The 24,048-nt window shown below is 35.9% G+C and overlaps 1 protein-coding gene across 9 annotated transcripts in view; it reads left to right on the top strand.

Moving 5' to 3' along the window:
• The window catches only part of VPS54 (VPS54 subunit of GARP complex), a 106,310-nt gene that overhangs the window by 19,738 nt on the left and 62,524 nt on the right, over window positions 1-24,048 (top strand). For 6 of the 9 annotated variants that reach the window (XR_010317914.1, XR_010317915.1, XM_023552683.2 and 3 more), the window contains exons 2-6: window positions 8,487-8,642; window positions 9,388-9,629; window positions 16,550-16,628; window positions 19,340-19,374; window positions 21,643-21,774. Coding sequence is in view for 7 of the 9 variants with exons in the window: in XM_023552683.2 (XP_023408451.1) it covers window positions 8,507-8,642; window positions 9,388-9,629; window positions 16,550-16,628; window positions 19,340-19,374; window positions 21,643-21,774 (624 nt within the window). In the remaining 2 variants the exon portion in view is untranslated. Of the gene's footprint in view, window positions 1-5,081; window positions 8,105-8,486; window positions 8,643-9,387; window positions 9,630-16,549; window positions 16,629-19,339; window positions 19,375-21,642; window positions 21,775-24,048 lie in introns of those variants that run through there. The other 3 variants (XM_023552682.2, XM_003413634.3, XM_064268645.1) reach the window with 3 other exon arrangements.

Raw genomic sequence — 24,048 nt, 5'->3', positions numbered from 1 at the left:
TTGGGTTCTGTGCTTGACCCTCTTCTCTTACTATTACTCTCCCACAGTGATGTGTTGAACACCAGTATCTTGACGTCTGTAATGACTCACTACAGTCTTGTGGATAAAGTCCAAACTCCTCTGTAAGGTAGACAAGTCCCTTCATGATCTGACATACTGCCCTGCCTCATTGCAGTCGCTCTCTGGTGTGCATTCTTCATTATCATTTAAAAGTACACTGTTTTCTTTGCTGCTTGTATTTATTACCCTTTTGTCTTTGCTTTGGTCACTGCTAACATTTAAGACTCCGCTCAAGCATGATCTCCTCGGGGAAGCCTTCTCTGACCCCCTTAGTGTGAGATATGAGCTTGATGCTTTATGACTGCCAATGCCTTGAGATCATAGGCTATTTCCTTCACTTTTGCGTCATTTTTCGCCTATGTGATTAGAGCATATTTATGGAATGAATAATTATATTTATTATTACATATTATTAAAACCAAACCCTAGTGGCGTAGTGGGGAAGTGCTACAGCTGCTAACCAAAGGTCGGTAGTTCGAATCCACCAGGCGCTCCATGGAAACTCTATGGGGCAGTTTTAAAGGGTCCTATAGGGTTGCTATGAGTTGGAATCAACTCGACGGCACTGGGTTTGGTTTTGGTATTATTAAAACCAATTATTTTTATAGCTTCATATTTTAAAATAGACCTCTTTTTTCAAAGATAGTTTTCTAAGATTGTCAGTGCCATATGGGTGATCAGATTGTTATTTAAAAGAAGTAGCTTACACACCCAGATTTAAGCTGTTTACAGTGACCCTTTATCATATAACTTTATACTCTCTCTCTGCCTATAGCTCTGTAATAAGATATATCCTAATTTTGGGGGAAGTAGGTGGTTTATAATCTCATCACAACTGTCCTTTATATCTTATATGTATATTTTTAAAAAACCTTAGTGATTACTATGCTATTGATAACCTTATTTGCAAAAGAAAATTAAATGGGCCCTGGACAGTACAAATATAATAAAATTCCCTTTCCATTTGACCATCTTTATAGTTTTCAAATTGAATATGCTAGTTTTTTTTAATCCAACAGAAAGATGCTTAAGCATTTTCTCAACATAAAGCTTTAAACCAATAAAACATTTTAAGAATTTTGTAACTGTAAGGTATAATTTTTCTGTCATGGCTGCCTTTACAAGTGCAGAGCATCAGTACCCATTAGTTGCTAAATTATGGCTACACTAGATAGCAACTAAATATGAATAATTTATTATGTATTATAGGCTATTATAATGACTCAGTCATTATGCTTTACTGCTGCTTAGAAAATACTAAAATCTTTTGTCATATTGCCTTTGCCCATTCTGGATTAAAATAACTAAAGGCTAAAAATCACCTTTAGCAATTAGTTACTCAAAACAAATGTGAAAAGTAAGTTTACGAAATCTTAAGAATCATAAACAGAGGCTTTGGAAGTGTGAAGGGCCCTGGCATCATGTAGTCAAAATCCCTCACTTATTGTAGAATCAAGGACCCAGAAAGGTGAAAGAACTTGCCCAGTGTAAATTTTCGGTTGTGATTTATTGTTCTGCTTCCAAATTGTTCTTCTGTATTTTGTGAACTATAACTTGACTTACTTTATTCGAATTTAAGAAATTTTGTATTCGTTTTATAAGGCATTTCCACAGGCAAGGCCTATGCCTTTTTTTTTTCAGGTCGAAAATATTCTGTTAAAATTGAGCATTAATTGGAATTTTATAAAAGCAATGCCAGTTATATTTTCTTGGAGTAGATGATTATTCAGCATCATTACTATAAATAACAGAATTTTTTACAGAAAAATTCAGATGTTTTATTACTGTAATTCTATCAAGTGAAACTATTTAGTGTCTGGTGAGGATAGACTTCTTTGGGATGTAATAGAAATGTACGAGAAAAGTAGGGATGTAGTAGAAAGGAAGCAGTGATATTTATTTCTCTGCCAAGTAAAATGGATAGCCTTGGAATTTAGTATTGGGATTTACTAGATTTAAGTCCCCCTTTTATCATAGACACTCTTAGAAATATGTTTCTAAATTTTTAAATCTTAACTAATTAAAAAAATTTTTGAAATTCAGCTTAAAGTGATCCACGGAATATAGGGCATAGCTATTGTCATTGCATATCCTAAGTCGTTAAAAAGGAGCCATGGTGTTGCAGGGGTTACGTGCTCAGCTGCTAACAAAAAGGTCTGAGGTTCAAACCCACCAGCCACTTTGTGGGAGAAAGGTGTGGCGGTGTGCTTCTGTAAAGATTACAGCCATGAAAATCCTATGGGAAAGTTCTACTCTGTCCTATAGGGTCGCTGTGAGTTGGAATCGACTTGCTGGTAATGGTTTTTTTTAAAGCGGTCGCTAATTCATTTATTCATTCAACAAGTAAATATTTATTGAGTATACATTATTTATGGTATTGTGCTAGGCAAATGAAAGAAATGCAAAACCTCACTCCTACCACTTATAGCCTAGTTAGAAAAATAAAATAAAATGGCATAAAAAGATGAGTAACTGCAAATCAGTTTAGAAAATCATCAGCATGCTTGGATTCACAACTCAGACTGCTAGTATTGTCAGTTTTATGAATCCCTATACAGTACAAAGGATCCCTGGTGACCCAGTGGTTTAGGCATTTGGCCGCTAACCAAAAGGTCAGCAGTTTGAATCTACCAGCCCCTCCTTGGAAACCCTATGGGGCAGTTCTACTCTGTCATATAGGGTCACTATGAGTTGGAATCGACTCAATGGCAACAGATTTGGTTTTTTTTTTTTTCCATAGGGTACAGAAAGCCCTGGTGGCGTGGTAGTTAAAGCTCCTTGGGAGAAAATAAATACCTGGTGATCTGCTCCCATAAAGATTACAACTTTAGAAACCGTAAGGGGCAGTTCTCCTCTGTCCTGTAGGGTGGCTATGAGTAGAAATCGACTTGACGGCAACACATTTGGGTTGGGGATAGGATACAGAATAACATTTGAAGGTGATATAGGAACAGTAACCCATTGCCGTTGAGTGGATTCCAACTCATAGTCACTCTATGGAACAGAGTAGAACTGCACCATAGGGTTTCTATGGAGCAGCTGGTGGATTTGAACTGCCGACCTTGTGGTTAGCAGTCATAGCTTTTAACCACTGTGCCACCAGGTCTTGTAGGGAAAGTAGAGTTGCCCATTTTTGAACAGGGCTAATTTCATATATTTTGGAAAGCAGATTGGAGGTGAGAGGAGGCTATGGCACAGGGAGAGGAGGAGAGGAAGAAAAGAGTGTTTGGAAGAACATGGTGTCTCCATTCTCAAGAAATGTAAATTCTGAAAGGGGTCAACATAGAAATATTACAGAATGCTGAAATGTCGCATAGCTATATTTTATCTCATTTTGTAAGCTTGTTATGTGAAGCATACATAGAGCAGAGTGTGTATGTATATGTATGTCTCTTACGTACAGTTAAGGAGTGTTTACTACCTGATTTAAGGAGTATTTCTTTTTCATCTTAAAAAATGAATCTTTACTGATATTTATTTTAAGGATTGATACCAGCACTTTCAGCCAGCCCGTATGTCGCTATGTCAGAAATTACATTTCATGTGAGTGAGTGAGCATTCTTTTCATGTGATATAGTTTAATGAGTGGTTATGTGGCTTTACAGGTGGTTATCTAGTGTGAACTAAACCAGCTGTTATAAGGTGGACAATTAACCTAAAATGATTCTTGAAAAGAGACCTTGAATGAAAGATAATACTAGTAATAGAAGCACGTGTAAACAGAAAGCGCAGAGCTGGGTTCTCCTCCTACTCCTGTGGTAAACTCTTAAATAACCAGACATAAAAGTACTCAAATGAGGTGTCAAATTGAGTTAAAAATATTTAGTATTTTTTCGTTTTTTTAGAAAAAGAAAATGTTCAGATTTTGCTGAACTTTCTAGAGATGACATGTGACTGACAATGTTGTAAGAAAAACCCATTGCTGTCAAGTCGATTCCAACTCATAGTGACCCTACAGGACAGAGTAGGACTGCCCCCGTAGGGTTTCCAAGGAGCAGCTGGTGGATTCGAACTGCCGACCTTTTGGTTAGCAGACGAGCTCTTAACCACTGTGCCACCAGGCCTCCAACCAACCAGATAGTTGGAAAAACACAATCTACTCCCTCAAGATGCATGATTGTTTGTTTTTTAACAATGAGAAGGTAGCTGGTTTTCTAGACATGCTATGGCGAATGCATTTTGAAAATGGATGTTTGGAAATATTCTATCATTATGTGATTTTTGTTACTGAAAACAGTGAACTCTGAAAACTGGGAAATGGAATTTTCTAACCTGTTTTAAAATCCTCCAAATAAAGAGCTGAGAAAGCATAGCCAGTGATGTAGTGATGTGTTTCTTCATCACTGTATGTATTTGTGAGGTATCTTTTTTTTTTTCCTATAACAGACCTTAAAGCCAGGTATTAAAATAAATTGAATTTAGAACTAAACCATCGAATCACTCTTTCATAAAGTATTAGATCAAGATATTTAATGAGGCATAGTGAATCACATTGTTCTCAATTTAAAATAGTGAAAATAAAACGATTTTTTTGGTGCCATTAATTAATAAAATTAAGATTTTTAAAAGTTTTTTTATCTCATCTTCCAAAAATTTCCATGTAGAGTGATTTTGTATTACACATAGTATGTTAACACAGTGGTACCTACATACATAATTTGTATATGATATTTGCTTAAAAGTTTTTAAAAATTGATGGTGTACATGATCACAAAAGTTTGTAGACCCTTGAGTGGTACAAACAGTTGACGTGCTTGGCTGCTAATCACAAGGTTCATGGTTTGAGTCCATGCAGAGGTACCTTGGAAGAAAGGCCTGACAATCTACTTCCAAAAATCAGCCATCGAATACCCTAGGGAGCACAGATCTACTCTATACAAATGGGATTACCGTGAGTCGGAGTCGACTCAATGGCAACTGTTTTTTTTTTTTTTTTCTTTAATATAGGTGAACATTCCTGGTTCATTGGAAAACTAGTTCTCTTTGGGTTAGGAAAGGTTCATGGTAGAGGTAGGTATTAAGGCTGCAGCTAAATAAACTTTTATACCTCAATAATAGAACTTATTACATTGCTTACGATTAACAGAGTAATTCACTGAAGAACATTTGGAAATGTTTCCTTCTGTTGTACATATGGCTGCTTTGAGCCGAAATAACTCCACGGCACCTAATAACAGCAACAGTCCGTGTGCCACCCACTGTGTTACTCACCTGGAATACGCAGGGAAACAGAAATTTCAAGAAGTTCACAGTCTAATAGTGAAGTCCTGTATGGAAACCAAAACTTAGGATTCAGTTTGGTGCAAAAATAGAAATACATAAAGAGTGATTAAGTATGTGGAGGAAGCCAAAGAAGTCTTCAGGAGAAGATAAAATTTGGGCAAGGTATTGAAATAATTAAGAGGAGTTGACTATATGAAGAAGGGTAGTGCTATTAATAGGTTTTCATTGTAGGTGAACAATGACTAAATGCTGAATTTTTTCTAGGTAGTAGTTACAAATTTAACTGTCAAATCAGGGGTTACTTAAATTTAGTGCTTAGAGCTTTCCTTTATTTTGTGTCTTGTATTCTGGGGTTTTTTGTTTGTCTCTTTTTGTTTTTGCTAATTATTATTACTATTTTTTTTTCTGGATAGACAGACTATTCATAAAAATAGCTTACACTAAAACCTTATCAAGAGGTCTCCTTCTGTTCTTTAGTCTCAGTGAAAGATTATTTGTTGAAATTGGTTCAGAGGCCATTTGGATTTGCTATATTTGATTATACATCTATGTCTTATAAATAAATCCACATATTTTATTACCAACAATTGCACTCCCTAAGTGTCTGCACCATAGTTGTCATGTGGTCATTAATACAAATTTTGGATCTTACCTTGGTGAGATCTTCTTAATAATAAACTCAGGATGGTGAAGGGAATGGGAGAGTTAAATTGTTGGAAATTCGAGCTCCACTTTATAGATAGTCCTCTCTTTTTACATAACCCATTTGAAGATAGAGATGTCCCCTCATAAGGAGAATGAGGAGGAGAAGTACAGGGAAGATACAAACAAACAACAACAACAAAACCCCCAAACCTGCATATGGTTCCTGATTCAGAATCTTTAGGGAGTGAATAAGGTGGTGTTCTTCCTCCCTGCTGCCCTCCCCTGATACAGAACTAGCTTACGGGAGTTCAGAAATGTTTTTCCACATTTCTCCATCTCCCTGGATATTTCTAGCTTCTTAAGATGGCCCTGGTGGTGCAGTGGACAAGCGCTTGGCTGCTAACCAAAAGGTTAGTGATTCAAACCCACCAGCGCTCCGCAGGAGAAAGATGTGGCAGTCTGCTTCTGTAAAGACTTCAGTCTAGGCCACCCTATGGAGCAATTCTGCACTGGAGGGTCGCTATGAGCTGGAATAGACTGGACAGTAGTGGGTTTAAGATGGCACTTAGGATTTCTTTTGTATTGTAAAAACAAAATGATGATAAATAGAATAAATTGAAATAGTAATGTACTATTGTTGGAATCAACACCTTATTTAGTAGACATCAAACAGTAGGCATCCCATATAAATATAGTTTCCATGTATCTGGAGCTTACTTCTTTTAGTGCCAAAATTTGTTTAACCATTTTATTTGATGGAAATTACAAAAAAAAAAAAAAAATTACGTTAAACAAATTCAGTCTTAAGTTTAGGATTGTCTTTACCAAACACATAATATACATTATCTGTATTAAGCAGTGTAATGTTTCTTATCCTTTAGATACTTGTTCTCTCTTCAATATGTGTATATTTTTATACAGAACTTTCATACACTTAGTGTATATATATATATGGATGTTGTATGCAACAAGCCAGTGATGTCTTTCAAACCAAAACCCTGATTAATTTCACAAATACCGTTTTCATCACAGTACTCTTTTACCCCCAAATCTCTAATGGCTCCTTATTGCCTAGAGAACCAACTATAGTCTGGGTGTGAGTGTGCAAATATAATTTAATTGTCAGCACTTCCCAACACAAACTTTCTGCTCTAGCCAGGGCAGTTCGCACACTGTCTTATAATTATTCCATGCCCCCTAACCTTTGTTCATGCTGTCGTACACATTCTGCTCAGGGATCTTGAGTAAGTTATTTATCTTTGTATATTTTCTTAGCAACTTGCTTATCCTTGTCTTAAAGTCTCAGTGAATGATGTAATTGATTGTTTCCTTGTGTTGAAAGTACGGAGATCGATCTGCAATGAAGTCTGAAAAACATAGTTTCTAGCTTTCTGGAAAACTAGAGGGGAGTTTGTGTGGATAAACTAATCTAAACTTTTTGTCGTGGGTTCTAGCTTTATATCTCTGCTTCTTGTTCCTATTCTTATTTTTCTATTCACCAGATCTCCTAACTTGATTTTTTTTTTCCTTGTGAAATCACATGTGTCTTTCTGGGCCTTACTATGCTTTTCTCTAGTATGAGGAAACTTATACCATGTGATCTCTAAGTTCCCTTTTGGCTGTAATCTTGTGTTGATATTCATTCATTTATTCCTTCATTCAAAGATATTTGTTGAATGTCTGTTATAGATATGCTCAACAATATAAGATTATCTGCCCTCCAAGAATAAAAGAACTCGTGTTTTTCAGTACTCAGCATTGTTTCATTCATAGCCTTACCTGACACTGTAGCCTATGTTATTGTTGTCCTGCCCAGTGGGTTGGTTCTTTCAACATTTACTAAAAAGTGTAGACATAGGTTAGCTTGTGTTTTGCTTATATACATTTGTTTTAATAAATTAATCCAATTGCAAGCTCCATGAAGAGTGTCACATCTTTTCTATAATAATCATCTAACATAGTGACAGTAACAGAGTAGTAATTGTAATGATAATAGGTAACATATGAGCACTAAGTTTGAGCCAGGCATTATTTTAAATGCTTTACATATGTATTTCTATACATATATTTCCTTTAATTCTCACAATGTGTGTATGAGATGGAATCTCTTATCTTCATTTTACAGATGAGGAAAGACACTCAAAGGTTAAATAATTTCCGCAAGGTTATACTGCTGGTGAGTGAAGTTGGAATATGAATATAGATAGTCAGACTTCAAAAACCCATGTTCTTATCTATTCTGCTGTAGTTGCTGAATGAATGGAGTGAATGAATCTTTAATATATATTGGATACAACGCTGGTATCTATTGGCACTTTGGATAAAAGAAATGTTTCAGTTTGGGGAGAATTTTTTTAATGAGGACAAATAACCTTTTTAGCAAGCTAAATATTATGAAAAACTTTCACAACTAACAGTGAATATTCAAATTGTGTACTTTGACAGACTTTGACAGAGCTTCTCTGTTTGAAAGAAAGTATGTGGCATCCATGATGCTTTCAGATGAATTCTGCTTTGTATTGTGTCTTGATTATTATTTACTTCTTACTCATTTTCAGTTGAGTGGCGATTTTATGCAATGGCTTCAAGCCACAGTTCTTCACCAGTGCCTCAAGGAAGCAGCAGTGATGTTTTCTTTAAAAAAGAGGTGGATTCAACAAAACACATTCGAAATGTGCAGTCACTGCCAGATGTGTGTCCCAAGGAACCCACGGGTAATGCTTTATTTTTATTAAGCATTTGTATTATGTTTTTTAGATGAGTAGTCATACAAGTCATTAACTTAAAAAGTAAATTTTATGGTGTTAAATCTAAAGAAATGTAATTAATTTACCTATCTCTGAAAATCTGGAAAAACGTTGAGAAATTGGAATATAGTTCTTTTCATGTATTTCATAAAAGATGTTACTTACATAAACTGAAAAAGAGCACTGAAAGTGAAGGTACAGATTGAAAGTGGTTTAGTTAAATGTTTTTCTTGCCTCAGTGGTTAATGCCAGAATATCATTCATGTCATCTAATTGTAAGCCAAGCAATGAATATTGGAGCCAGAAGTATCTGCCATAATATAATAGAAAAAGGCCTAACCCTGAAAAAGACTAGGGATGTTAAAAGGTAGAAGATATACAATTGAAGGTATCAGAGTTTTGATGTTGAAAAAAATGATAGAGCAATTATACATTGAGGAAAGGAATTAATGACTTTTTTTTTCCTGCCATCCACTCTGCTCTACAACTACAGCCCTCACGTTTTGCATATTCTTAATCTTTTACACATTTCCCCCCCTTGGCAATTGACGCTCAAATTATTTAATCAGATTGATTTTTACTAAAACACTTGTTATGAAAGAGAAAGTGTAGTTGGTTTGAATAAAATAGAATCTAAGCATTTTTATTTTCCTAGGATGTACTTGTAAACATAGAACCAACTTTAAAGAGTTCTTTTGTTTACTTTTTGCAGGTGATACAAATAGCTTATGTGTTGCCCCATCTCTAGTTACAGATCAACATAGATGGACTATATATCATTCCAAAGTAAATCTTCCAGCAGCGCTAAATGATCCTAGATTAGCAAAAAGAGAATCTGACTTCTTCACAAAAACATGGGGATTGGACTTTGTGGACACCGAAGTCATGCCTTCATTCTACCTCCCACAGATCAGCAAGGAACATTTTACAGCATATCAGCAAGAAATCTCTCAGGTAATATCTAATCTTGAAGTTAGTTATAGTCAGGTCAAAAGCAGTAGTCAGAAAGATTTTTAGTTTGCATTTATGAGCATTTTTCTTTGATAAGCCTATGTTATTTTCTGTGCATACAAATTCTATTGTTCTGGGTTATACTTAATTTTTTGCTTGAATATATTTAAATAAATTCATCTTGCTTATTGTGATTTTCAGAATTTTTTTTTTTTTTATTCCTGAGAAGTGTTAAGGTGAACATGAAACCTACCTTACCTACCTTATTAGTTTCCTAGGGCTGCCGTAACAAAGTACCAAATACTTAGTGTCTTAAAACGGGAGAAATTTATTTTCTTACAGTGTTGGAAGCTAGAAGTCTGAAATGAAGGTGCTGACAGGACCATGCTCACTCTGAAGAATGTAGGGAAGAATCTTTCCTTGCTTCTTCCCTGCTTCTGTTGGTTCCTGGCAACCTTTGACATTCCTTGGCTTATAGATGCATCACTCTAATCTCTGTCTCCATCTTCACATGGCCTTCTCAGTGTATCTCTTGGTAGTCTTCCCCTCTTTTTCTAAGGATACCAGTTATTGGATTTAGGGCTCACCTTAGTCCAGTATGACCTCATCTTAACTAATTACATGTGTAAAACCCTTACTCTAAATTAGGTCATGTTCTGTGGTTCTAGGTGTGTATAAATTTTGGGGGGACACACTGGGTCTATTCAATCTACTCTACCTACTAAGAAGAAAATGGTTCTATTAGGCCAATAAATATAAAGCCCAGGATAATTGGGAAGTTTAAGTAAAATTAGCAGAGTAGAACTGTTTCTATGTGTCCCATTCAGCACAGACAATTTAATAGAGCTTTAAACTTGATTCTGAGACCAAGAGCTGAGGGCAGTGCTGAGTTTGAGATAGCCTGTTACTCATTTTTGGACTCTTGGTAATTAACTGTTGACAGTATAATTCTAGTTACCATTTCAGCCTTTAAAAACATCATTAAACTGTACAGGGATATTTATTTATATTTTATAATTATTCCTTTCTGCACTTTTTAGTTAGCAAGTTTAGTTTGGATTTAGCTGATTTTATTTTACTTGATTACTTTGCTCTTTTTGTGTTTTGGAGATAGGCTGGATATGGCTGTATTATTGGCATTAATACTGTACAGTATCTGGCACATTTTTAGTACTATCTAATTTTTTAAAATATTTTTGTGTAGCATCTGCAAATATTACTTACCTTTGTGTGTGTATATTGCCATGTATTATCTAGGGTTTTTGGTATTCTGTTTTCAACTGTCAGATCTAACTGTCTGAACATTGTTCAATAAAATTTTGAAATGCAAAAGTACATGTGAAATAGAATCTGAGGAATCTGATTGCATATTTAGGGTTAGCACAAGTGGTTTGAGATTGACTGCTAACCTAAAGGTTTGCAGTTCCAACCTACCTGGAGGCTCCTTGGAAGACAGGCCTAGTAATCTGCTTCTGAAAGGTCACAGTCTTGAAAACCCTATGGCACAGTTCTACTCTGCACACATGGGGCCGCCATGAGTCAAAATCAACTCAAAGGCAATTAACAACAAACATCAACACGTGGGTAAATTACCCAAGGTCAGGGAAGGAACTATCTGAAAGAATTAGAAAGAGGAACACTGCCCAGTGCTCCCAAAGGCCGAGAACAGCACCCGTTTTCACCAGGCACACTGGAAAAACTCATAATTCGTGAGGAATTAGGTAGAGTATGCAGGCAACTCTTGCCTCACTAAAAAGTGGGGAATAATTAGCCCTTGACTGTGCACTGCTCTGGATCTGTGTAACAAACCTAAAAGCAAGCCAGAAAAGGATCAAAATGATCTCTAGATAGTGTAACTCAAGGAAAAAACTCAAGAATATTTATAGTAATATTAAAATACGCACCACCCAACAAGGTAAAATTTATGTGTCTGGCATCTAATCAAAGATTACCGAGCAAGCAAAGGTAAAAGAAGTCATGGCTTCAAATTAGAGGAATAATCAGTCAATTGAACTTACCTAGAACTGATAAAAATGTTAGGTTTACCATAAAAGGGCATCAAAATAGATATTATAACTGTATTCCATATGTTCAAAAAGATCCAAATCAAACTTCTTAGGGTAAAAACTACAATGTGTGCGATGAAAATGCACTGAATGGCATTAATGGCAGATTAGACTGTTGCAGGAGAAATGTTAGTGAACTTGAAAACATAGCAATAAATACTCTTCAAAATGAAACAGAAATTAAGAAAATAAAAAGAAGATGAAAAGAGAATCAGTGATGTGAGACAATTTCAGATGGCCTGTTATATGCGTGAGGCATTGGTGGTTCAGTGGTAGAATTTTCGCCTTGCACGCAGGAGACCCAGGTTTAATTTCCAGCCAGTGCACCCATCTGTCCGTGGAGGCTTGCGTATTGCTATGATTCTGAACAGGTTTCAGTGGTGCTTCCAGACTAAGATGGACTAGGAAGAAAAGGCCTGACAGTCTACTTCCAAAAATCAGCCAGTGAAAACCCCTGGATCACAATGGTCCAATTTGCAAATGATCATGGGATGATGCAAGACCAGGCAGTGTTTCATTCCGTTATGAATTGGGTCACTGTGAATCGGGAGCAGATTCAATGGCAGCTAACAACAACAGCGACCACAACATTATACATGTAATTGGAATCCTTGAAGAAGGGGAGGGAACCTAAAAATTTTTGAAAAAATAATAGCTGAAAAATGTTGAAACTTGGTGAAAACTATAAGCTCATAGGTCTGTGAAGCTCAAACACAAGAAATGTGCAGAAAATTACACCATGGACCATCATCATCAGATTGTTCAAAATCATTGAAAAGGACAAAAATCTTAAAAGCAGCCAGAGAAAAAGACATGTTACATACAGAGGAACAGTGACAAGTATAATGGCAGATTTTTCATTTGAGGTGAGAAGATAATGGAACAACATCTTTAAAATACTGAGAGAAAAAACTGATAACCTAGAATTCTGTACCCAGTGAAAATATCCTTCAAAAATGAAGGTGGAATAAAGACACATTAGACATAAAAAAGCTGAAGGAATTCATACCAGCAGACCACCTGCGCTATAATAAACGTAAAGGAAGTTTTTCAGGCAGAGGGGAAATGATACCAGATGGTGATCTGGATCTACACAAAGAAATTAAGTGTACCAGAAATGGCAGCTACATGGGTAAATACATAAGATTTTTCCTTATTATGTAAACCTCTTTAAAAGATACTTGTTTAAGTAAAAATAATAACAGTGTATTATGGGGCTTATTACATATGTAAAAATAAAATATATGATAATAGTTGTCATGGATTGAATTATGTCCCCCCAAAAATGTGTGTATCAACTTGGTTAGGCCATTATTCCCAGTATTGTGTGGTTGTCCTCCATTTTGTGATTGATGTGATTTTCCTGTGTGTTGTAAATCCCTATATCTATGATGTTAATGAGGTGGGATAGGCAGCAGTTACGTTAATGAGGCAGTACTCAATTTACAAGATTGGATTGTGTCTTGAGCCAATCTCTTGAGATATAAAAGAGAGAAGCGAGCAGAGAGACGGGGGACCTCATGCCACCAAGAAAGCAGTACCGGGAACAGAGCTTGTCCTTTGGACCCAGGGTTCCTGTGTGGAGAAGCTCCTAGTCCAGGGGAGGATAAATGACAAGCACCTTACTCCAGAGCTGACAGAGAAAGCCTTGCCCTGGAGCTGACACCCTAAATTTGGACTTCTAGCCTGTTGGACTGTGCGAAAACAAACTTTTGTTTGTTAAAGCCATCCACTTCTGGTATTTCTGTTACAGCCACACTAGATGACAAAATACATGAAGCAGAAGTACAGGTCTTTGCATGGACATTGCTTTCATTTGTCTTGGATAAATACCTAGGAGTGGAAAGATAAGATATAGCTGAACTATGGCAGAACTACAGTGAAACCTGTGAGAGCTGGAATTTGACAGGACTGTCTTGTTTTCCTGGGTCTTGTAAATTTTCCACCTTTGACAGGGTGCAGTCTTACCACTTTTCTGTTGCTCTCTATTACTGGAAAACACTTGAGTTTTTCCTCTCTGACAGATTTCTACCTTACACAGGATTTAATGTATTTGAAACAAAAACTTATAAATAACATGTAGGCCAAAGAAGAAAGGACTATTGGAAAGTATTTTGAACTGAATGGAGATGAAAACACAACATACCATAATTTTGCTTAAGCAGTACTTGAGGAATTAATGGCCCTAAACACATATGTAAGAAAAGAAGAAAGTTCTCAAATCAATGACCACAGCTTCCAACTTGAGAACTAGAAAAAGAAGAACAAATTAAACCCATAGTAAACAGAAGAAAGAAATAACAAAGATCAAAATTGAAATCAACAAAATAGAAAATAAAAACTTCAAACCAAAAAAAATCAAGCCAAAAGCTTTGTGATCAGTAAAACTTTGAGATCAATAAAATTGATAAACCTCTGGCCAGACTGGTAAGGAAAAAGAGAAGGTCCATATCACCAGTGATAAGAACGAGAGAGGTAACATCACTACACATCCTACAGAGATTCAAAGGCTCTGTAACGGAATATTATGAATATCTTTATGCCAATAATTTCAGCAACTTAAATGGATAAATTCTCTGAAAGACAGAAATTATTAAAGCTCTTCTTCAGACAGAGTAGATAACTGAATCACCTTACATTTATTAAGGAAATTGAATGTGTAGTTAAGATTTCCACAAAGAAAACTTTAGATCCATATGGCTTCACTGGAGAATTCTACTAAACATTTAATGAAAAAATAATACCAAGTCTACACAAATTCTTCTGAGTTTTGGTGAGGATGTGGAACACAGGGCTGAGACTAGAATGAGGCAAGCTAGGTGCCTAGGGTACAAAATTTAAGGAGGCACCAGAACCTGAGAGTGGGTGCCTCCTTAAATATTGTACCCTAGGCTTTTTGCTTGCATCTCCCTAGTCCAAGCTCCAGTGGAGGAACTGGAATTCTCCAGTACTGTTGGTGGGAATTTAAAGTGATACAACTACTTTGGAAAACATTTGGGCATTCTAAAAAAGTTAAACATATATCAGCCATATGATCCTGCCTTTCCATCCCTAGATATTTGTCTAAGAGAAATGAAAACAACCTCCGTGCAAAGACTTGTAATTAAATTTTCACAGCCTCTTTATCTGTAATAGCCTCAAACTGGAGACAACCCAAATTAATGGGTGAATGGATAAACAAAGTACGGCATGTCCATATAATCCATACTGAGCACTAAAAAGGAATGAGCTATTTTTTTTTTATTATTAAATTAAATGCTTTATTTAGTATAGTTGTAGATTCACATGCAGTTGAGAAATGATAAAGGTCCTGGGTACCTTTTACTTAGTTTTCCTCAATGATAACATCTTGTAAAACTCTAGTATAATATCACAACTAGGAGATTGACATTGATACAGTCAAAATATAGAACAATTTCAGCACCACGAGGATATTTTTTCTTGCCCTTTTATAACCACACCCAGTGCTTCCTGCCCACAACCTCTCCTTAAACCCTGGCAACCAGTAATCAATCTGTTCTCCATTTCTTTAATTTTGTCATTTCAAGAATGTTATGGAAATGGAATCATATATCTTGTAACCTTTTGGGATTAGCTTCTGTTGCTGAGCATAGTTCGTAGAGATTCATATAAATTTTTGCTTGTCTCAGAAGTTCATTCCTTTCATTGCTGGAGTAGTGATTCCTGGTGTGGATGTACCACACTTTGTTTAACCATTCACCTGTTGTAGGGCAACTGGATTATTTTCAGTTTGGGGATATTATGAATAAAGTCATTGTGGACGTTTGTATACAGGTTTTTATGTGAAAAAGAAATGAACTATCGATATACACAAAAATGTGGATGAATTTCAAAATAATTATGCCAAGTGAAAGAAGCCAGACCAAAGAGAGCACATACTGTATGATTCCATTTATATAAAACTCTAAAAATTGCAAACTAATCCATAAGGACAGAAAGTAGGTCAGTGGTTTCCTGGGTGGGGGCAGGGAGTGAAGGAAGGGAGGGTCATGAAGAGGCACAGGGAAACTTGAGGGCCATGGATGTGTTCACTATTTTGATTATGGTGATGGTTTCACTGGTGTACAGATATGGCAGTGCTTACCAAATTCTGCACTTGAAATGTGTGCAGTTAATTGTATGTCAGTTTTACCTCTTTAGCTATTAAAAATACCAATTTATGAACAAAGCAAAAAAAGATACTAAAGCTTATCGGGAAAAAAAATGCAAGACTAGGTCATAAAATCCTTGAAAAGGAATGAGCCCTATTAGACAAAACTCTTAGCAGAACCCTGAACACTTCTAGCCCAGTGTTTTTCTTTTCGTTACCGTCCTCCTTGCCACTTTCCTAGATGTTCTACCCATGGAGTCTCTGAGAAGATAACAATGTCGTCAGTGGTTGTCTAATACAAAATCAGAATGGGATTTGTGTGTGTGTATGTGTGTTTTTTAAATCAGGAAAAGTATCAATAACTAATTTCTGTCTTAGGCATATAGATTTTCAAGTTTTCTTCTATCATTTAAAAGCTTTATTCTCTTAACTGATTTCTAATATTTAAATAAACATTTTCCATTTGCTTTCTCACTACATGCTAAATTCATGAAGATACTGTTGTAATTACAAAAGAAGGGATAAGTATAAGTAAATAGATGGTATATATATATGTTATAATGGTATTTGATTTATTAAACACCCTTGCTATTTTTATTTCAATTAAAAAAGCTAGTGATTCATGTTAAAGATTACAGAACTAATTAGGCATATTCTGATACTCTGTAGTGAAATATTTTGATGCTTTGCATACTCAATGCCATATAGTGTTGCTCACATTATTTACTTAATTGTATTTTTATTAGAGAGAGAAGATTCATGAGAGATGCAAGAATATTTGTCCTCCTAAAGATACCTTTGACAGGACTCTCTTACATACTCATGGTATGAATATGTGCTTTTTGTAGATAATAAAACATAGCAGAAATATTTTTTGTAGATAATAAAACATAGCAGAAATATTAATGAAAAGCAGTTTTGGAAAAATTTAATAACCTATGTTCATAATCATTTCTAAAAGCTTTTAAAAGAGAACTTATGTCTGATTGTAGTGTTATTTTTCAACAAATATTTATTGAACATCTGGGTATTAGGAAATTTTCTTGTAGCTTAAAAATAGATGAAGAAGAAATAGTCCCTGTCCTAAGGAGTTGATGATCTTCTAAGTTTAAATAAATAAACCAGCAATTGCAGCATTGTATATCAAGTGGCACTCCTAACGTAGCTTTAGAAGGCTTCCTGATGTTGAGTGTGTCTGCAAGTAGCTAGCTCAAAAGATTTATGAGGGCAAAGGTACTCCAGGAAAAGGGAACTATTTGTACAAAGCTATAGAATCAAGAGAGAACACAGCTCAAGGAACTGCAAGAGTTCAGTATGTTGGCTCTACTGCGAGCAAGAGATGAGGCTGAAGAAATAGGCAAGGCTTAGATCCTGAGGAGCCTTGTACATATGCTGAGAAATTTTACTTTTTTCCAAAGGCAGTAGAGAGCTTCAGAAGATTTTTTAGCAGATGTGATCAGATTTATGATTATACATTCATTGTGGAAGCAGTTGTGAATAATCAGCTGTGGGACATTGGAGGCAAGGAGACAGTTGGAGGCTATGGCAATAATAGAAGTGAGAAAGGATGTGGCCCAATAAGAATTACAATGGAGATACAGAAGAAACTGGGTCTTTAAGTGATATTCAGAAATTGAGGCACAGATTTTGGTGTTCAGTAGGATTGGTAATAGAGTAAGATGATTCAAATATGACTCCCAGGTGTCTGGCTTGGACAACTGGCTAGGTTAAAGGTGCAATTCAGTGAGAAGGGCATATAGGAAGAATTTTAGAGTCAATGGAGGCTACTTTCATTGAAGAAGAATTGATGCCTTTGAATTGTGGTGTTGGCGAAGAATATTGAATATACTTTGGACATGTTGTCAGGAGGGATCAGTCTCTGGAGAAGGACATCATGCTTGGCAAAGTACAGGGTCAGCGGAAAAGAGGAAGACCCTCAATGAGGTGGATTGACACAGTGGCTGCAATAATGGGCTCAAGCATAACAACGATTGTAAGGATGGTGCAGGAACGGGCAGTTTTGTTCTGTTGTGCATAGGGTCGCTACGAGTCAGAACCGACTCGACGGCACCCAACAATAACGACAACTTTAGTTAGAGGTTTGTAGAGAAGAAAATGTCTAGCAGACAACCTGGAGCTCAGGAAGGAGATCTGGGCTGGAGATATCTGTGCGGTAGACATAGAGATGGTAGTTGAATCCAAGGGCATGGATGGGATCACCCAGGGAGGATGTGAATAGTGAGGAGAGGAATGATGTTAGAACCTTAGAAGGCTGTCACACTTAAGGGGCAGGTAGAAAATGAGGTACCTGTAAAGGAGACTAAGAAGAAGTGGCAAGAGAGAGAGGAGGGCCAACTAAGAGATTTTCACTTAAGGAGAGCATTTACACTTGAGAGGTGGTTATAGAAGCCTTAATACTATGTATTAAGGAGTGAGTACAAGAGAAAGAATTGGAGACTGCAAGTATGGACGTCACTTGAAGATTTGAAATCGGGTATTGGCTAGAGGGAACAGAGTGGAAAGATGCTTTTTTTCCAGGGCCAGAACTAGATGAGGCAAGAGAGGCACTCGCACAGCCCTGAGAGTGCTTCCTTAAATTTTTCATCCTAGGTGCCTCTCTTTTCTCAGTTTAGTCCTTGCCCTGGGTTTTTATATTTTTTCTCATTTTCTCTGTCTCTCCCTTTCTTTCTTTATTTCAAGAGAACTGAGAACTGAGCATGTTTATATGCAGAGAGGAAAGAACTAGCAGAAGGAGTAGGTTGCAGAAAGATTTTGGGGGTAATTGAGGGAGCAAAGTCAAAGAAGAGGCAGGAGGAAATGGAATCCAAGTGCAGAAAGGTTAGTTTTGGAAGCAGTTGCTGTTGAGTTGACTCCAACTCGTCGTGACCCCGCGTGTCAGAGTGTAACTGTACTCTGTAGGGTTTTCAGAGGTTGATTTCTCGGAGGTGGATTGCCAGGCTTTACTGTGAAGTGCCTCTGGGTGGACCTGAAACCACCAACCTTTTGGTTAGCAGCCAGGCTCATTAACCATTTGTTGCAGATAACTTTGTAGGTGATATAAGCTAAGATGTCTAAGGAGAAAAGTCTTCTATTTTGTTTAATATAGTATATAAAAGCAGTCTGTGACTATAAGAAATTCTGGATGAGAGGGTGGATATTTTGAACAATAAAATAGAGCATTTTTGTTTTAGAATTTAATTCATATGTTAGGTTTGCATCGTGCCAAACTTAATCTCACCAAAACTTAATAAAATAGCATCAGGTTTTCTGTGTCCACTTAAAAAAGATTTGAAATATATATGGCTGTTATGTTGCAGCTGTACAGTGGATTAAAATTATTTGAAGTGTATGTCATATTCAGTGCCTTGCCTAAACATTAGGCAGGTAATAGATACTTCGTATATACTTGTTGAGGGAAGAAATTTTAGTTATTTGATTTGACCCAGTACAATATTAAATCTGTAAAAATATATTTTATGGACGTAAAATGAAAGCAAGTCTAAAAAATCATATTTTCTCTTTTACTTTTTTCATAGATAAATCCAGGACAGATCTGGAGCAAGTACCTAAGGTAAAAAAGCTTAAAATATGAAAACACTGCTTTTTAATATTTGATCTTTAATTTTGCCTTGGAAGAAGCTTTCATTTGGCTGCTTTCTGACATTTTGGCCACCTTACCTCTGCTGAAATTTTGTTGCATCACCTTTCCCCTCTTTCTGTTTGTATCATTGATCTCTTCTTCATCATGGAACACTACAAATAGTTTTAAGTCTCTTCATTCTAAAACAGATTTTTTTTGCTCTTACCACCCCTGCAGATTGTTAACAGATATTTTCTTTGTATGAAAAATTGTGTAAATATGTGTAATAGATGTATTTTTTTTCTGGGGAGAGTATCGCACTCATCAGATTCTCAAAGAGGCCTGTGACGATTGTTCTTTAGGGTGAGAAAAAGAAGAAAGAAAGAGACTAAAAGGGAGAGGGAGGTGATCTTTTTTTTATGTTCTTTGATTTCTACAAAATAAAATTCAAACTGTCATTGAAGTTCCTAATTACTAGACTTCCATCAGTAGTCACACTCTTAACTTTTGCCTCCTAATCTTCATACATTCTTTACTTCAGCCAAGCTGCTTTTTCCTATCTCCATGCTTTACTTGCGCTGTGGTTTCAGCCTGGAAGACTTTTTCCTCATCTTCTCATATCTAATTCTCTAGTCTTTTGCTAAAATGGCAACTTTACGTGAATACCTTCTTGATTCTCCCAACTGAAGGTAATTGGCCTCTTCCCTGAATTTGCATAGATTTTATCTAGACCCCTCTTTTAAGGCATTTTCGCTCTTCCCCTTATAGAATATTTATATACATATTTTATCACATCTCTTGGATTGAAGATTTTTCAAATTAGGACATGTGTAATAATTTACTTTGTCTCTTGCTCAGTGCCTAGCAATCAGTAAATATTTATCGAATTAATCAGTGCTTTTTGTTTTTTTTTTAGTTATAATGCCAAAGCAAGGTATTATAATCAGATAAATTATGTAATTTATAATTATGTAAATTTTCTTATGTCCCTAGTTTTTCCTATCCATGTTCATACTTATTTTTGGATATAAGTGAAATGAATCAGCAAATGTAATGAAATATAGCATAGAAATTAATGAAACCATGTTTCAGACCCCGTCCTAGGTTCCGGGGATACAAAGATAAGTAAACTAAATTCAACCTTCCAGGAACATGTAGTTTCTGGGGAAATATGCATATTAAATAAGTAATTTCTCTAAAGTATGAGTTAAATAATTAAGTATACCTGGTATAAAAAAAAAAAAAACTTTGGTATATTTATGTTCAAAGGCCAGAGTGATTTAGCATCTATGAGACACAGAGCCCTTTTGGTTGAGCATATTCTCCAGGAAGGTAGGAGAATGTACAAAAACATGTGTAAAGATACTTAAGTATAAGAGTAGTATGCAAGATAATTGAGTATTGCTAGAGTGTGGGAGTGGCCAAGATACAAAACTGCAGAGTTAGGTGAGGTCTGAAAAACTAAAGGATTTGGGATGCCATTCTAAGGAGTTTGGTCTGTGGGTCATGGACATCTATTGAGTTTTAAACAAGGAAGTTACACAGTTATACTTGCGCTTAGAAGGGTATCTCTGACAGCAGTCCAGGAAGTAGATTGGGGAAGGACATCAGTAAGGTGGTTATTTACAATAATCCAGAAATGTTAAAGAACTGAACTGATGAGCTGTTGTGGAGATAGAGGAGAGAGGGGATTCAAGGACTGTTTAGGAAATAGAAAGGGTAGCGCTTACTACCTAGCTGGATGTGGTATATAAGGGAGAAGGAGTAGTCTCTTCATAAAATTGAACTTGTTTTGGTTTTAAAATGTAATTTATGTATAATCTGAACAAACAAATTTAGAAAGAATTTTGAGCAGGAGAAAATATAAATATAGGGAAGATGATATTTGGCATTTTTTGAAGGCCAGTATCCCATGGGAAATAATATGGAAATCTTCAGGATAAGTGTGATATCTCCCTTGGTGTGTCCCCAGTGGGACTGCATTGATAAGTTTGAGCGAGTAGTAATGGAATGATCACCTCCATTTGTAAAGGCAAAGATAACATGTTTCTATCTTTCATGAGTATTATAAGCTTGGTGAAACATTGTTTATATTTTTTTAAATACAGATCTTTGTGGGAACAGCACACTGTCACTTGCTTTTGCTGTTCATACTTCAGATCCAACTTACTTTTTGTTTAATGATCTTATGTTGTTAGAAGGGGCAGTGGATGTAAAGAAAATGTTTTTCTAATTGAGAGAAATGCATTTTTTTAATAGATTTTTATGAAACCAGATTTTGCCTTGGACGATTCCTTAACTTTTAATTCAGTTTTACCATGGTCTCATTTTAATACTGCTGGTGGGAAAGGAAACCGCGATGCAGCTTCCTCAAAGTTGCTTCAAGAAAAGGTAATTTTTCTTTGACTTTTCCCATGTAGAAAACTTTATTCTGATTAAGCGGCACTGTTAGTACGGGTTCAGATTTAGGTAGTTTAGTAAGCTCTCCTTTTTTTATTTTCATTTTTATTGTTATTGATAATTATAAACCTTTGAATCGTTAACAAATACAGGAATGGCATTTTGTTTCAATGGCATATAAATTGTGTTGCTGAAAGCTTGTTTGAGTGCTTCTAATCAAGAATAGCAGTTGATGGAATTTTAGTTGGAAGGATATATTAAATAACACAATTAATTGCTTCACATTTTATCCCAAACTATTCCATTGTAGATCAAACACTTTTATATTCTTTATGGTTTAAAGCACAGAAAACCAATCAATCATAAGGTACTATTTTTTTCTCATTTTCACATAGTAAGGATGATTATTTGGAAGCAAAAATCCCGTGATTTTTATCTTTGCAAAGCCTAATCTTCTGCATGTCATTAGTCAGCAGTTCTCTGAATTTAATAATGTTCTATATTTCGGAGGTCAAGATCTTCAAAGTCATTTAAAATTTGGGACTTTAAACATAACTCACATACCAAGAATCTTTTAAAACTTGAATAGGAAGTGAAGACCTTTGATCTCTGCCCTTTCTCAGCACTCAGTTTAGAGCTTTTCTAGAATTGAGTATGGTTCTTAAAACAAAAAGAAAATGTTTTGTTATACTCCAGTGACATCTTTTGGCAGTCTGAAAGCTTGTCTCAGGAAGACTGTTCAATAAATTAGGTGCAGTTCTCCTCAATAATAGCGAAAAAAGGAGAGGCTTTGGGAGGAGAGGAGAAGACATGTGGGAAGAGAGTCAATGAGTATTCCTTTTCTCACAGTTGAAAATGAAGAACATACTTTTCTTTTTGGCAGCATTTTCACCTGTAAAGGTTTCCCTTAAGTAGAACGAATTCATAAAGCTGTTGAAAATAATCTGTTTACTGACACAATGACACGGACTTGCTTCCAGAGGTTTTTTTTTTTCGCATTCCAGGTATTCACCATAGTAGAATAATACCTTAAAAAAGAAAAACAGCAAAGCCAATAAAAAATCTCATCTATCTATACAGACACTTTTTTTTTTGAAAATATTATGCCTTTTAAGAAAACACTAGGTCAATGGAATATTCATAAGTTCCAGAAATCTTTGAAATTTAAATAGAATGCTTTTCTCATGCTGAATGTTTAAAGTGTGACTAAAGAAATGGAGCTTTTTAAAATTACATTATATGTAAATTGCAGAGTCAGGTTTGTTACATTTACATTCTGACACTCTTTCGTCCTGTTATATTCCTAGACTAGGATTAGAAACCAGGATTCCAAGAGTGCACTTTGAAAGTCAGTTTATGATAATAAATGACTGGTTTATCTTGTTGGTTTAAAAGAGAGAGGATGCTGCAATTAAGAATAGAGAAATTTGTATGCTATCTTAAAAAAAAGAAAAAGAACCCATTGCTGTCAAGTCAATTCTGACTCATAGTGACTCTAAAGAATGGGGTAGAACTGCCCCTTAGGGTTTCCAAGGAGCAGCTGGCAGGTTCGAAGTGCAGACCTTTTGGTTAGCAGCCAAATGCTTAACCACTGCACCACTGTGCTATCATAAAAAAAAATTTTTTTTTTTTTGCTACCTAAAATGCTGATCTACAGTAAAATCAGGAGCTTGCGCCAGAATGTAAATCATTGCACTGCTTCCTTCATCAAGAATGTCTGTGGGGAAAAAAATGCAGTGTGTTTAGTGATAAGGAGCCCTGGTGGTGCATTGGTTAAGTGCTCACTATTAACTGAAAGGTTGGCAGTTGGAACCCACCAGCCGCTCTGTGGGAGAAAGATGTGGCGGTCTGCTATCATAAAGATTTACAGCCTTGGAAACCGCGTGGGGGTAGTTCTGCTGTGTCTTATAGGATTGCCGTGAGTTGGAATCGACTCGAAGGCAATGGGTTTTTGGGGTCCTTAGTGATATAAGTTGATTTACATAATAGCAAAATTCCTTCCTTATTTTATCATGAACTGGTTAACAAATAGTTCAGACTGGCAGCCAGTATATAAACCACACTCTGAATAGCACTGTCCAAAAGGACTTAGCCATTCTGTTTGCAATTCTGAGAATTGAATCCACTTTAGCTTGCAATCCACCTGTGTACCTTGTGCCCTTATGCTTTTTAGGTAACTTATTAAACAGCTATATTGAAGATGAAAAAAATAAGAACAGACGTCATAAACGGAAAGATTTAAACCGTGAAACAATTTCTTGTTCT

Source organism: Loxodonta africana, chromosome 15 (genome assembly GCF_030014295.1).
Source record: "Loxodonta africana isolate mLoxAfr1 chromosome 15, mLoxAfr1.hap2, whole genome shotgun sequence".
Lineage (NCBI taxonomy): Eukaryota > Metazoa > Chordata > Mammalia > Proboscidea > Elephantidae > Loxodonta > Loxodonta africana.
This window is presented reverse-complemented; position numbering and strand designations above follow the sequence as displayed.